At 34.3% G+C, this 14445-nt stretch overlaps 1 protein-coding gene across 1 annotated transcript; it reads left to right on the forward strand.

Moving 5' to 3' along the window:
• The first annotated feature begins 12907 nt into the window (after window positions 1-12907).
• On the forward strand, window positions 12908-14236 carry LOC137659796 (uncharacterized). The gene is made up of 2 exons (XM_068394596.1): window positions 12908-13701; window positions 13873-14236. The coding sequence occupies exons 1-2, from the start codon at window positions 12908-12910 to the stop codon at window positions 14234-14236; spliced, it is 1158 nt and encodes a 385-aa protein (XP_068250697.1).
• Window positions 14237-14445: the final 209 nt, after the last annotated feature.

Here is a 14445-nt window from a genome sequence, read left to right on the forward strand (position 1 = left end):
ATATATATATATATATATATATGAATATATGTATGTATATATTTATATATATATATATATATATATATATATATATATATATATATATATATATATATCTATCTTTATATATATATATATATATATATATATATATATATATATATATATATATATGTATGCATGTATGTATACGCATATTTATTAATATATATTTATATATGTATGTATATATATACATATATAAATAAATATATATATATATATATATATATATATATATATATATATATATATATATATATATATATATATATACATACATACATGTAAATATAAGTATGTATATATATATATATATATATATATATATATATATATATATATATATGCATCTCTCTCTCTCTCTCTCTCTTTATATATATATATATATATATATATATATATATATGTGTGTGTGTGTGTGTGTGTGTGTATATATATACAGAACACACACACACACACACACATATATATATATATATATATATATATATATATATATATATATATATATATATATATATATATATACATATACATATATATATATATATATATATATATATATATATATATATATATATATATATATGTATATAAATGTGTTTATATATATATATATATATATATATATATATATATGTGTGTATGTGTGTGTGTGTGTGTATACATTATCTATATATGTGTTTATTTATATATATATATATATATATATATATATATATATATATATATATATATATATATATATATATATATATATATATATATATATATACAAAGGGGTGAATAAACGGTCTGTTATGAAAATATATTCTTCTCGTCTTATTCTTCAAATAAAAATAATGCTTAACACGAAACATAAATGCAGTTTACCAAATTCGATCATAGAACCCTTAAACAAATGGGTATCCCAAGGGATTGTACTTGGCCGTCTTATCCTGCATCTATACTATTAGTCTATCGAAAATGCTACAAATGCTACTTCTCCATAAAGGATATACATGACACTACTGAAACTCTAAACCGAATCCTTGATTGTGTTAGAGAATGGATGACATTCAAACAACAAAATTTAAATGAGAAAAAAGGTGAATTCATTGTGGAAGGTAAGAGAAACAGCGTGAGAAACTCAGGTAATATTATAATGAACATGAATAATGACTCAGTGCCGTTATCTAGTAAAGTTCGAGATCTAGGTGTATTTCTTGACCGTAATTTGTCTCCAAATGCCCAAATAAATAATGTAATAAAAATTTTTGATTATCATCTAAGAAATATTGCGTTTATAAAAAAAGTACATGGACAAAAACTCTGTACAGAAACTTGTGATAAACTGTGTTATTACCAGGGTTGACTACTGCAACTATCTCTTACACTTTACCAAAAGTGCAACTTAAGAAATTATATATCATAATAAACAGAGGAGCAAGACTGATAAAAGGTGTCCCACCTAGAAAAAGGATCCCCCTATACTAATAGATTTACACTGGCTGCCGATTAAATCGAGAATTGAATTTAAATTATGGATAACCCACAAAGTTATCAGAATCAGGCATCCAAAATACTCGAGAGAATTGCTACATATTGCGCAGCCAACATATCGTGTCGACACGAGAATAGTTACAGATGACTTCAAACTGCTGGAACCTAGATTTAAGTCTAGGCTCCAGAGCCTCTAAATATGCGGCCCCGAGACTATGTAATATGTTTTCAGGAAACATTTGAATGATTGAATAAAATAAGGCTTTCAAGAAGAAACTGAAGACTTTCGTATTTCAACAGTCATACAACAGTGACGATTTAACAGTAAATAAGCAATTCTCGATAGGGAATGGAGATTTGCTTCAATCTAGACATGAGAGTATTATATACTTAAAGTACCATCTATGTATATAATGCTGAAAAGGGAAATGTGCCATATCTTGGAATTAATATATTATTTTATTGAAGTTAATACGAAAATATGTTTTCCTTTGTTTCTTTTTCGTAAGTGGAAGACAGTGATATAGAATAGAGATATCTAGGAGCAAATAAGAAGGCCTCAGCAATTACTTCACACACAGAGCTATTTTTTTAATTTTTTTATATATATATATTACTTATAGAATAATCTTTAAAAGTGGATAAAATAATCTGTAATAATCTCCAAACATCCTTCACATTACAGATGAGATTATGCAGATTATCATATGAATAATATTTACTCAAAATTAGCAATAAATCAAACTCAACTGGGTTTTGAACCTCGCAGTTCACAATAATTTTGAGAATAAGTTGCTCATGCAAATCACAATCTGTTGTCAGGATACAGGAAATCTCATCTAATGGTGTTTCATCGTAAAAAAAAATTCAGGGTGAGACCCCCTAGATCTCCCGAACTTCTCAGACTTTACCTTCCAACCCCCTCCCCACCCAAAAACAAGAGTCTACGCACATGTTATTTTAACTGCTCAAGACCATGACCTTTATTTTGTTGAAATTTGATTAATAAATTATTCTTGTAAGATAATCGTTGCCTCTTGTTTACATAAATGAATAGTATGCAGAAAGACTTTAGAAAACAATTGCATAGTAATTAAATCTAGCAATCTATATGCAATCCATTATGCAAGTCATGCACCTGAAGTATTTATACTTTGAAAACCATCACAAATTTGCATTAATCAGCCTCTTCCTCCTTCTTAAGAAACCAAGCAATATAAATACTGTCAAATGCTTTTAAAATCATGAAACAGGGGGTGTAATTATAAAAATATTTTGCAAGTAAGCTTCTCCCCATAATTAGCTGTTGTAGATTTTATAGCTTTTAAGAATTACACAACCATGTATAAAAAAGAAAAAAAGAGAAAAAGAGAAAGGAATGCTGAATAAACAAACGCGTTGAAATAGCTGAAATTGTCTAAATTCAAGTCAACTGAGAAATGACGACAGAGAGTATCCCGTTTTGGTAAAGTTTCAAACGTATTTGATAGTTTACCTCCAATTCAGTAAGGCTCAACCCACAAAGTTTAATTGATATTCTCCCCAAATGGGGAAAATTAGAACTATGATAATACGCCTTTTTGCTCAATTACTTTTCAAGAGGAGTTTGATAATAAAAGTTTTAATTATGATAGACTATTTATATATGCAATTAGGCATCCTCATTGTCCAGCACTTTTCTTCGCACAAAATCAGGACATTATGGGAGTGCACATGCAGAGACAGACACATGCACACATACACTCACACATACAAAACCTCTCTGGTACTTTCCTTTTCCTTAAGAACAAAAACATACTTTCTCTTGAGATTCTTTTATAAGCCTTCTTTAAGGTCGTCAGAAACACACGATAACGTAGTGAGAATTTTATTGTTAGGTACTCTTTCCAATTGGAAACTTCTAGCTGCTGAAGACAAGATCTGCAATAGAAAAAAATAAATAAAATTAAAAATGACATTTTTTATATATCCACAAAAAACACCTACTGCTATAAAATCATCATAGATAAAATGCTAACTCAAGTCCCATTTGATAGCTAAAACGTGTGTTAAAACTTTCAATAAAGCAGAATTGAGTACTTTAGATGGTTAAAGTTATATTTGTATCTATATTTACAATAAAATTATCATACATGGATATATTAATATTAAATAGAGAAAGAAAAACATTGCCAAAGATTGAATTATACAACCAATAGAAATTTTAAAGACAAACACAAAAGAAAAAAAATGTGAAAATCGAACAAAAACTAAGGAAGCAGTAGTGTTTTATAGGACAATAACTTACTTTTAGGAAAAATGCGTTTAAAGGTTGACATCACGCGGTGACTACTATGCTCTGGCAGCATAACTCATGTCCATCTTCATTTTCCTTGTTTTTTTTTATCTTTTCTTTGTTGGCTCATCCATCCTCTTGTCTTGTTTTTCTAGACATTTGAGCAATCGCTGTATAAAAGAGCCTTCGTATGACACAGCTATATTTACAATCCAATCGTCTACCAAACTTTCAGGATAGTTACTTTTATAATATTCAACAGTTGCCCTTCTGCTTTTTTTCTAGAGCTTTTTGTGCCTTCACCTCTGCCATATCTTTCACACGATTACATTAGTGTATATACACACGACTACTGGCTACTCGCAAGCATAAAAAACTACCCTTGTGAACAGTCCATACACAAAACCCAAGCACCTAATTGTGTAAACGAGAACTGCACTCATTCATAACATGAGTCCCCTTATTCATCATTGACGGATAATTTTCTTTATTATTATCAAAAACAACTTATTTACATTTTGTACAAAACATTCTTACTTGTGTCTATGTGTCTTTTCACAATAGTTGACTTTCTACATTTATCAAAGCATTCAGGACAGGCTAAGTAGTGTCTGCTAAAGAAAAACTGTTCTATATAAAAGATATCTTTTCCTGCTTTTGGTATGACACATTTTCTTGGCATAGCACTGGTGGGGGTCTTTGTTGGACTACTATTGTTGGAGGATGGCGTTGTGGGTGGCTCATGTCTGGTGGAGACAGTGTTGCCAGATATGGGGATTTGGGGATTTTGGGTGTCTGGTGGCGATATTCTGTACAAACTTTTATGAAGAACAAACAAAGATGAGTTGATCTTTATATGGTTGCAATTAGTTTGCTTGAACTTACACGAAGTATAGTAAGTAATTTCTATATTAGTAAAGCCTACAGGATTAGAAAAAAAATATATTTGTGGAAATGGGGATTTTTTGGGTTGTTTTAGGGATTTTTTATCTCGAGTTTTGGGGATTTTTAGACTCGCCCATCTGGCAACACTGGGTGGAGAGTACCAGAGTATCAGCTGATGGTGTTGTAATGGCCGATGCTGTTATTCCTTCTAAACTCTTTTGATTTTTCAGCCCTCTTCTTCATGATGCCTGCCTTCCTCAGCATTGCATAAACACTTGAAGTGTAGAGCACATGGTACCAAGTGAATAAATGCCCAATAAAAGGTGACAACAGCGGACGACACACAAGAAATGTCAAGAGCAGATGACTTAATATGCTCACCATGAAATCTTGATAAGCACTGCCGTGACTGCCGTCCTGCGGTCTCTGCCTCTGTTCATCCTACCATCACACCAACGTGGACGAGGTGCTAAGCATTTCTTTTATTTACAACATATATATACGTATAATTCCTTGTATACTTATATTATAGAGTATATAACCTAATAATAAGGAAATAGAAGCATGATAGTGAAAATAATTACTTTTTTGGCAAAATATTCTGGAAAAATAGTTATAATCAAGATATAACTATGAAACTTCGGGAATGAGTTGCCAGAACATCGAAGTATTTGACAAGATATGCACTGAAAATAACTTTTTTTTTTCATAAATGTTCGTCATTTTTTAGCACCGGTCCCTTAATACTCAAGAATCAGTCTAGTAATCTCTCAAAAACTTCCAAACCATACTCTTCAAGTTTGATTCCCTTGTAGTTACCACATTCCATGACATCACCTTTCTTCTTAAATAAGAATACCAATAGATTCTAATATCAGTTTTTAGGCATTATTTCCTTGTCCAATTTTTTTCTTATTAAATGAATTATTCATCTTCCCCTCTGTATCTTGATAATTTTAGTTAGAGAGTCTAATGAACCTGATAATTTCCCCTTTTTTTTATTTCAACCAATGTCTTCCTCAGTTCTGTGTACCGTATCTCCATCACTGTTTACTAAAACTTGAGTGTTCTTCCCATATCCTCTTTCTCCTTATTAGTATTCAATGGTTCAAAATATTATCTACCATATATATCCACATATATCCTTAATGACTCGCAGTTGCCCAAAATACTTTGTTAGCCGTTTCTTCAAGTTTGTTCCAAGCTTTTCACTCAACTGCTATACTGGTCTTCCAATAGCTATACCTGCTACCCTCCTCGAATTTTTCTTTTTTTCTCTGTAGCCTACACTTCCTCTGTATCCTGGCCATGCTTTACGTGAGACTTTAAAGACATTCGATTTTCTTATAATTAACTCTTAAATATCTCGACCCGTTTTCAACACACCATATCAGCCTGTTCTTCTACTATTCCATCTTTTTCCCCTACACATATTTATCTCAAATCTGCCCATATATTTTTCACTTGGTTATCCAGTCCAATATGTACGTTCATGGTTTTTAGTCGTCTGTCTGTCACTATACTCGAAAATTCCCCACCCTTCCTCCTTCAAGATCCTAAAGCTTTATTCTAGTTCTCTTTCTCTACTCTGATCTTCTAACTCTCAATTTAAAATCAATCGATACCAGTGTATATTGTTGAAAAATGCTTTCCCAAACTTACTTTCAACTCATCCAATAGTTTCATAAATTACTAGGTTCTTATCCAACTTTTTAGAACAATTTCTCATACATACCAATTCAAAACTCAGAGCTATATCTAAAAAGTTACTGTTCATCTTCCTTTCTAGCTTCAAATCTGTTTCATGCATGGTGTACTTCTTAATATCCATTCTTTTTCCCAACTCAGATTTTCATGCCTAACCTATGATTAGCATCATATTTTCTTTCACTGCTTTGATAAAAGTCTCAATCACTTTTCCTAATAATTATTTCTTTTGTTCTCGGCAACCCATCTGAGGAGTATATGCTGAAAATTTATTTACTCTTTGATCTTCCATAATCATTGAAATCGTTAAAAGGCTATAATTTTTTCTGTGCAATTATTATCTATTCTAACCTTAGCATTATTTCTTCCCTCCCGTGACCCGCTGCAATAGAGCTTATACTCATAGCAGGTCTCTCTAGCTCCACTTCTTTTATATCAAGACTACTGCACACATAGGATATCCATTCTCTTCCTCTCCATCACAACCACTAACTACCTCAATCTTATTTTTAGAGTATCGACATTCCAGGTACATGCTCTAAATTCTTTGGCCATTATCGTGATACCCATGCTCACAGTGGTATCCTGACATGTATTACTTACAAAGCATGTCCAACATGCACCAAAATTTCTTATAGCTTCAAGCACGGTCACTAAATTGGCCCAGGGCTTTTGCAATTGTAGGTTTAGGAAGGCTAAGGCCCCAGCTGCCGGCTGAGATACTACCCTTAGAGAGGTTACTGTTTTTTTTTTCTTTTTTTTTTTTTTTTACAGGCCAGATAGCCCCACATTAGACAGCTCTTTAGATACAGCTCCTTTTCCCCCCTTTGTTTTTTCTACACATACACTAAATAGTGGACCTATTCTTTACATATTTTCCTCTTTCCTCTTGAACCCGATAACACTAAAATAACAGAAATAATTTTTCATCACTTAAGGAGGTAACTACTGCACTGAAATTATTCATTGGCTACTTCCAACATGGTAAGAGTAGTAAGAGTAGAAGAGACTATTTAGCTATGGTAAGTTGCTGCTCTAGGGAAAGGAAAAGCCAAAATAAAATCATTGTTATCTAGCATAACTTCTCTACCATGTTCTCTCATTGTCTTGGGTTAAAGTTCAATTGCCCGATGGTATTCATACCCAGGAAAACTATTGCACCAGTATCCTTACTTCGTTTTCTCACTGGGCTATTTTCCCTGTCCAAGCATTGGCTTATAGAATCCTGTTTGTTTTTAACTCTATATAGAGCTTAATAATAATAATAATAATAATAAAAATAATAATAATAATAATAATAATAATAAAGGTATTGACCTTCACTTATCAGTATCAATTATTGACGGTGGCGAGTCTTACACTAAGTAGTCCTTCTGCAATACAGCAAATACCACAGTTACTGAAATAGAATGCCGCAAGGAGGCAGCTAAATCATACACACACAAGCACACACACACGCAAACGCGCGCACACACACACACACACACACACACACACACACACACATATATATATATATATATATATATATATATATATATATATATATATATATATATATATATATATATGTGTGTGTGTGTGTGTGTGTGTGTGTGTGTGTAAGTGTGTGTGTATTATTTTTTCTCTCAATATCTTTTCCTTAGGTTACTTGCTTGATGATATGACGCTCTGATGTATAAAAATCAAAAGGAAATACCCTCTCTATAGCTGTGTTTCAATACGAATCTAATTTGCATCGACAAACATTTCGCAGAAACTGCAATTGTTAGAACAACTTGCAGAATGACCGGAAACTATTTGTTTGCTATTCATGCCTGACGAAAATCACTGACCCTCATGATATATGCATTCAGCACGCCATAATGGAACATATTCATAATGTTATTAAATAGTTCGTTGACGAAACATCTGTCCTAATTTAGTCCCTTGAAATGAGACCTTCATATTCATGACTCAATTAACTGAAAATTGGTATAATTTATATATATTTGATAAGAATAAAGTATACTATGAAGCCCATTATATCTCTAAATTTAATATATTACTTCATTATTATTTACAATGCTTTGACAGATTTAGTAGTGCATTTTTCAGTCTGCTTCTTGACTTGTATGAATAAATATAAGAAAATTTAAATTTTTCAAATTAGACCAGCTTAATGCTAATTTGATGTTTTTTTCAGTATAATGATCAAAATTGCTTCTTTCTAAGGTTAGTAGATTTTCTTATTGCCTAGATACATTTGTTTTTTATTAACTGTTGCATAGAATAGAACTGAGTTCTTGTCGTAGAATCATATTTTGAATGAAGTATCATGACTCAGTATACAGGATTCAATTCAAGAATAACTTCAGAGACTTTTGATTATCAAACTTAAAAACAAATAAATGTTTTTTTTTTTTTTTTTTCATATTCTATGACGGGACAAGCAGCATACTCATTTGTAGAATAAAACATCGGTGAACTGATTATCCCTATCTTACGAAAACTGCCTGAACTGACGATGGTTGAGAGTATGGCCTCTGATATACTGTTTTTGTCCTGCAAAGCACTCAGTCTAATCAGAATGAAGTGTAATATCTTTTGCTGATTGATTATATAGTGAAAATTTGTAAATGTTGAGTCTAAATAGAGGTTTCTACGTTTTTTTGCAACTTATCAATATATATCATCGTGGGTGGATGTAGTTGTATTGATAGGGTAAGTTGAACATACGGTAGTATAAAGGAAAGGAGTGAGGTTGCATGTGTATGTATCCCCACTCCCGAGAGTTATGTAGTGTACCAGCCGTGTGTCGCACGTTTGTACATAGTTCATTTTGTGCTTGTATCTTCGCTCTCCCCTCGCACAAAAAGAACCTGAAAAAGCATGTCTTGTTTCTCCTCTGTAACATTGTCTGGTTTTTTAACATGAAAATTCTTGTTGCCTTGAACCTTTCTATATAAAGGAGAGCGTTCTATAATAAACTCACCCAGTTGTTTTCAACTTGCCTTTGAGTCACAACCTTCTCTCAGCCCGTCACAGTAGGTAAGGATAAGGCTCGTAGGATGGGTTAGCTTCGAGCATTAGATTAGTTGGTGTCCTTGTGTTTGTTTCCATTTTAAAATGTGCCCTCTTTAGTCAGTCCCAACGAACTACGAAGTGTCCAGTCATGCTATACATAGAGGCGTCACTGTCAGTAGATAATGTACCCCACATTCTTCCTTGGAAATAGCTGTATATAAACTCAATGATTGTTTATTAAAGTCTAATTGCATTCACTTCACCTCTCAGTTATCAATTAACTGTTCATTGGTAACCATCAGAGCGACCCACTCCCTCTTGCCCTCTCCCTCACTCCTTATTCTTAATGCTTTTAGATGCCACCTTCCGACACTGACCCACCTTTCAACGCAAACAATTATGAAACTACTGCCCCTGGCCAGTACAGAGGCATTCGTCTCATTTCAGTGAAATTAGGTCCAGTATTTCATTAAGGGCATAACTCAGTCAAGCATAAAAGCTTATTATGTACGTTCAACAATCACCGAACATATTTCCTAGAAATATCCGATTGGCTGTACTAGCAATAATGCACAATTCCCTCAAATCATATTTCCTGTATCAGTACTCAAAATCGTCAGCTGCCAGAAAAGCAAAACATTACAAAATCTCTCACGAATGTTTGGGAAACAAAGGCTTAACTCACTATTAGTGAAATAACCAGTATCACTCCTCTATAACCTGATGCAGACAGCTCTCCTTGTCAAGCGAATCTACTTTGTGCCTTTAGGGTACGGAGGCTACACGAACCTGTACTCACTTCCATCCCCGATGTCAATATTTTCTCCATGAAGGACCCGATGACCAAAGTCGACACCCTTATGGACAGCCACTACACCACTTTCAAGACCTCAGTCAACGCCTCCATCCTGACAATGTGGACTACTATTCAATATAAACCGAAGTTGACTTGAATGCTGGAGGATGCAGACAACCACCTCATGATGTGTCAGAAAGGAGAGAAATCCTTCCACTACCCATCACCCACCACTCGCTCATGCCATAACCAGCGATCTCTACATTCGTCTCGTTTCAGTGAAATTTGGTCCAGTTTTCATTAAGGGCATAACTCAGTCAAGCATAAAAGCTGATTTTGTACGTTCAACAGTCACCGAAGATATTTCCTAGAAATCTCCGATTGGCTGTACTAGCAATAATGCACAATTCCCTCAAATCATATTTCCTGTATCAGTACTCGAAATCATCAGCTGCCAAAATAGCAAAACATTACAGAATCTCTCACGAATGTTATAAACAAAGGCTTAACTCGCTATGAGTAAATACTCGCTATGAGAATTTCTGAATTAGTTCTAAATCCCCTCGCTGGTGTACCGATACATTGTATAATTCTCAAAAGTAATTCCACTCCAACACATCTCCAGTGAAATGTGGGAGATCCAATTAAGGCAATCTAACATTAGTCTTATGTGTGGGCGGAGGATTTCCAGAAGAACCACTTCCTGATATCGCTGTGATGGCATTGCTCAACTTATACCATTATACCAATGTTCACCAATTACTACTTCATATTCTGCTTGCTCTTCCACCTCTTTCATTCGCTCTTCTTCAGTGGTAAAGGCTAATATCTTTTCATTCAATTATGGCATGGCGTTGGGCCGGGTTAAGCAACAGTGTGGAAAATTTCAGAAGGATGAAGCCTACCTGAACCACTATCAGAAAATCCTGAAGGATCATTAGGGTAGGGGGTTCATTGAAAGGGTAGATAAAAACAATGCAGTTGAAAATTGTCATTATCTAGCACATCATAGTGTACAGAAAGATAGTGCCACCACTCCAATCAGAATAGTTTTTGACTGTTCCTGGAGACAAGGTAAAAATGGATTGAGCCTTAACGACTGTCTGTGGACTGGACCACATATTACGACAGATTTGCTCAAAGTCTTATTGCAGTTCAGAACTAACAACTACGCATGTATTAGTGATATAGAAAAAGCGTTTCTTATGGTGCAATTGACGGAAGAAGACCGCAAATACACACGGTTTTTATGGTTGCAAGACCCAACGGATCCAAATAGCGAATTAATCATATATAGGTTTAGGGTGGTATTGTTTGGTGCTACATGTTCTCCATTTCTGTTGAATGCCACTATTAAATCACATCTGGCAGCTGTAAGAAAAGATAAGAATTGTACTGAAATGGTGGATATGATGAGAAGGGGATTATACGTGGACAACCTTCAATTTACCTCCAACAGTGAAGATGAATTGATAAATTTATTTTTTGGCGCAAAAAAAATATTTGCACAGGCGCACTTGTATTTAAGGGAATGGACTAGTAATAGTGATCTTTTAAATACTGTTGCGGGTGCTTATTGCATAAAATCAGAAGAGAAACAAACCTATAAAGTCTTAGGCCTAAATTGGAACATCTCTAATGATGAACTAACAATAACACCTAATCATCTTAAGACCGGTCAAACAAAACGTGAAATTCTAAGTGCAATTGCCCAAATTTATGATCCTTTAGGAATGCTTATCCCTATTAAGATACGAGCTAGAATATTCTTACAGGATTTGTGAAAACAGCAGTTGAAATGGGATGATCTACTTTCAATTCTTTTATTAGAACAGTGGAATGAATTGTCCAAAGACTTAGAGAAAAGTCTCAGTATTTCCTTCTCCAGAGGCACTAATCTGGAGAAAACGGATTATCTCCGCATTTTCTGTGATGCTAGCATAACAGCTTATGGTTGTGTGGCCTATCGAGCAATTGGTAAAACTTCGTCTCTGATTAGGGCAAAGGGTAGAGTAGCACCCATTAAAGAGTTGACTGTACCTAAATTAGAATTAATGGCTTTGTTGTTAGGTGCAAGATTGTGTGAATTTATAGTTGAAACTTTTGAAGGAAATAAATTTGAGAAAATAATAATTTGGTTGTGATAGTAAAGTTGCCCTGGGATGGTTAGTGACAAAGAATAATTTGCCAGTATTTGTGAAAAATAGAGTATTGGAAATTAATTCTATAATTACGAGGATCGTCTTTTCTTACATCTCATCTTCAGAAAACCCTAGCGACTGGATTACTAGAGGAGAAAGGACAGAAGAAGTAAGAAATAACTCCTTTTGGTGGGAGGGACCTCCCTGGTTAAAATCAGAAAACCACACCTATCCTATTGACAGGACATGGGTGAAAGAAGCACAAGCACAGGATGAAGTTATTCAAGTCCATCTTGTAGGGAACAGTGAAAAAACCCATCTGCTAAACTGGGAAAGATTTAGTTGAGTGGACAAATTTTGTAAAACTATAGCTTGGATTAGGCGATTTATTCACAATTGCAAATCAACTGGCTGTAGAAAAATTGGAAGTTTAACGCTGGAAGAACTTCAACAAGCTAAAAATAAAATGATTATCCTCTTAGAAAAGGAATACTTTCCGGAGGAATATAAAGCTTTGGAGAAGGGGGGTAAAGTTTCAAAATTTACCTTATTAGTACAATTGAATCTCTTCTTGGAAGAAGGAATTATAAGATGCAGAGGAAGACTGGAACATGTCGCACAGGCGGCGGAATTAAAATTCCCAATCTTACTGTCAAAAGTGGTTTTCTCACGAAATTGATAGTAAGGGAGCATCACTGTTTACAAGCTCACATGGGAGTAAATGCAACCGTGGCAAGTGTGAGACAGGAATATTGGGTCCCACAGCTTCGCCAATTATCCAAAAGTGTAATTCATCATCGTATATTCTGTAAAAAAACACAAGGGAGACCCTTCCGTGTAAATATTGCTCCACCATTGCCAGAATTTCGGGTGCAGCGAAAACAACCATTTAGCATTACGGGGGTAGATTATACAGGAGCGTTGTTAACTAAGGAGAAACAGCAAAATCCTGAAAAGGCCTATATTGTGTTGTTTACTTGTCCAGTTACTAGAGGAATCCATATCGAATTAGTAAAAGATCTGCCCTGCAATTCGTTTCTTAGGGTGTTCCAAAAGTTTTGTGGCCGTCGGGGATTTCCTTCTTTAATGCTAAGTGACAATGCTACTACCTTTCTATCGACTTCAGTTTATTTGAAAAACATGGCAGAAACTTCCTTAGTGCAAGAACACCTGAATGCTATGGAATGTAAATGGAAGTTCATACCAGAAAGAGCACCTTGGTTTGGAGCTATATGGGAAAGATTGATTGGTCTTCTGAAAACATGTCTAAATAAAGCAATAGGTCAGGCCTTTCTCAGCTTTAGTGAACTTTCCTGTGTTGTGACTGAACTTGAAGCAATTATTAATGACACACCCTTAAGTTATACTTCGGGAGATCTAGACCAGTTGGATATTCTTACGCCCAATCATTTGATTTTAGGAAGTAGATTGAGATCTTTCCCTAGGGAAGTCATAGATTGGAAAGATGAAACTAAGGACCCTCTGTATGGCAAAAATAAGGATGTTGGAAAGCGATTTTTGTACATCACAAAAAAATGTGATGACCTGTGGAAAAGGTGGGAGAGAGAATATTTAATTTCTCTCAGAGAAACTCATCGGGTAGGAATCAGACACGAATCTTGGCCCAAAATGGGAGATGTTGTGTTGATACACGATGAAGGACCGAGAAGTCGTTGGAAGCTCGGTAAAAATGTCAAATTACACGTGGGACCGGATGATGTCTCGCACGTGGTTACTTTAAAAACCCCACAAGGTCAAGTAATGAGACCTGTTGTCAAGCTATATCCTTTGGAATTATGGCAAGAGACTGATGTTGTCATATCTGAGAAAACTGATAACAAAAGCACCCGACCGAGCAGGAAAACAGCACAGGCGGCTACTGAGGCCAGAAGAGCCCTCATTCGAGCGGGACAATTATAACTGTAAATATTGTTTCTGTTTGCTGGGAGTGTATCGTGACTTACGATGAAATCACGATAGTGTATTTATAAAGACCAGTGAACAGTCATTTATCTTTTATTTTGTAAGGAAAATATTATGAACATTATGCAATGTGAGATGCATAGAAAATTATAATTGTTGTATTGAATTATTTGTAATAATATAAGCAAAAAAATGCAAAACAAATA

The sequence above is a fragment of the Palaemon carinicauda genome, chromosome 20 (genome assembly GCF_036898095.1).
Source record: "Palaemon carinicauda isolate YSFRI2023 chromosome 20, ASM3689809v2, whole genome shotgun sequence".
Lineage (NCBI taxonomy): Eukaryota > Metazoa > Arthropoda > Malacostraca > Decapoda > Palaemonidae > Palaemon > Palaemon carinicauda.

Excerpts from the sequence above, each read along its gene's own strand:
- LOC137659796 (XM_068394596.1), top strand. The coding sequence starts at position 12,908 with ATGCAGAGGAAGACTGGAACATGTCGCACAGGCGGCGGAATTAAAATT. Across the intron at positions 13,702-13,872 it reads ACTTCGGGAGATCTAGACCA|GTGGGAGAGAGAATATTTAA; the intron begins GTTGGATATTCT and ends CCTGTGGAAAAG.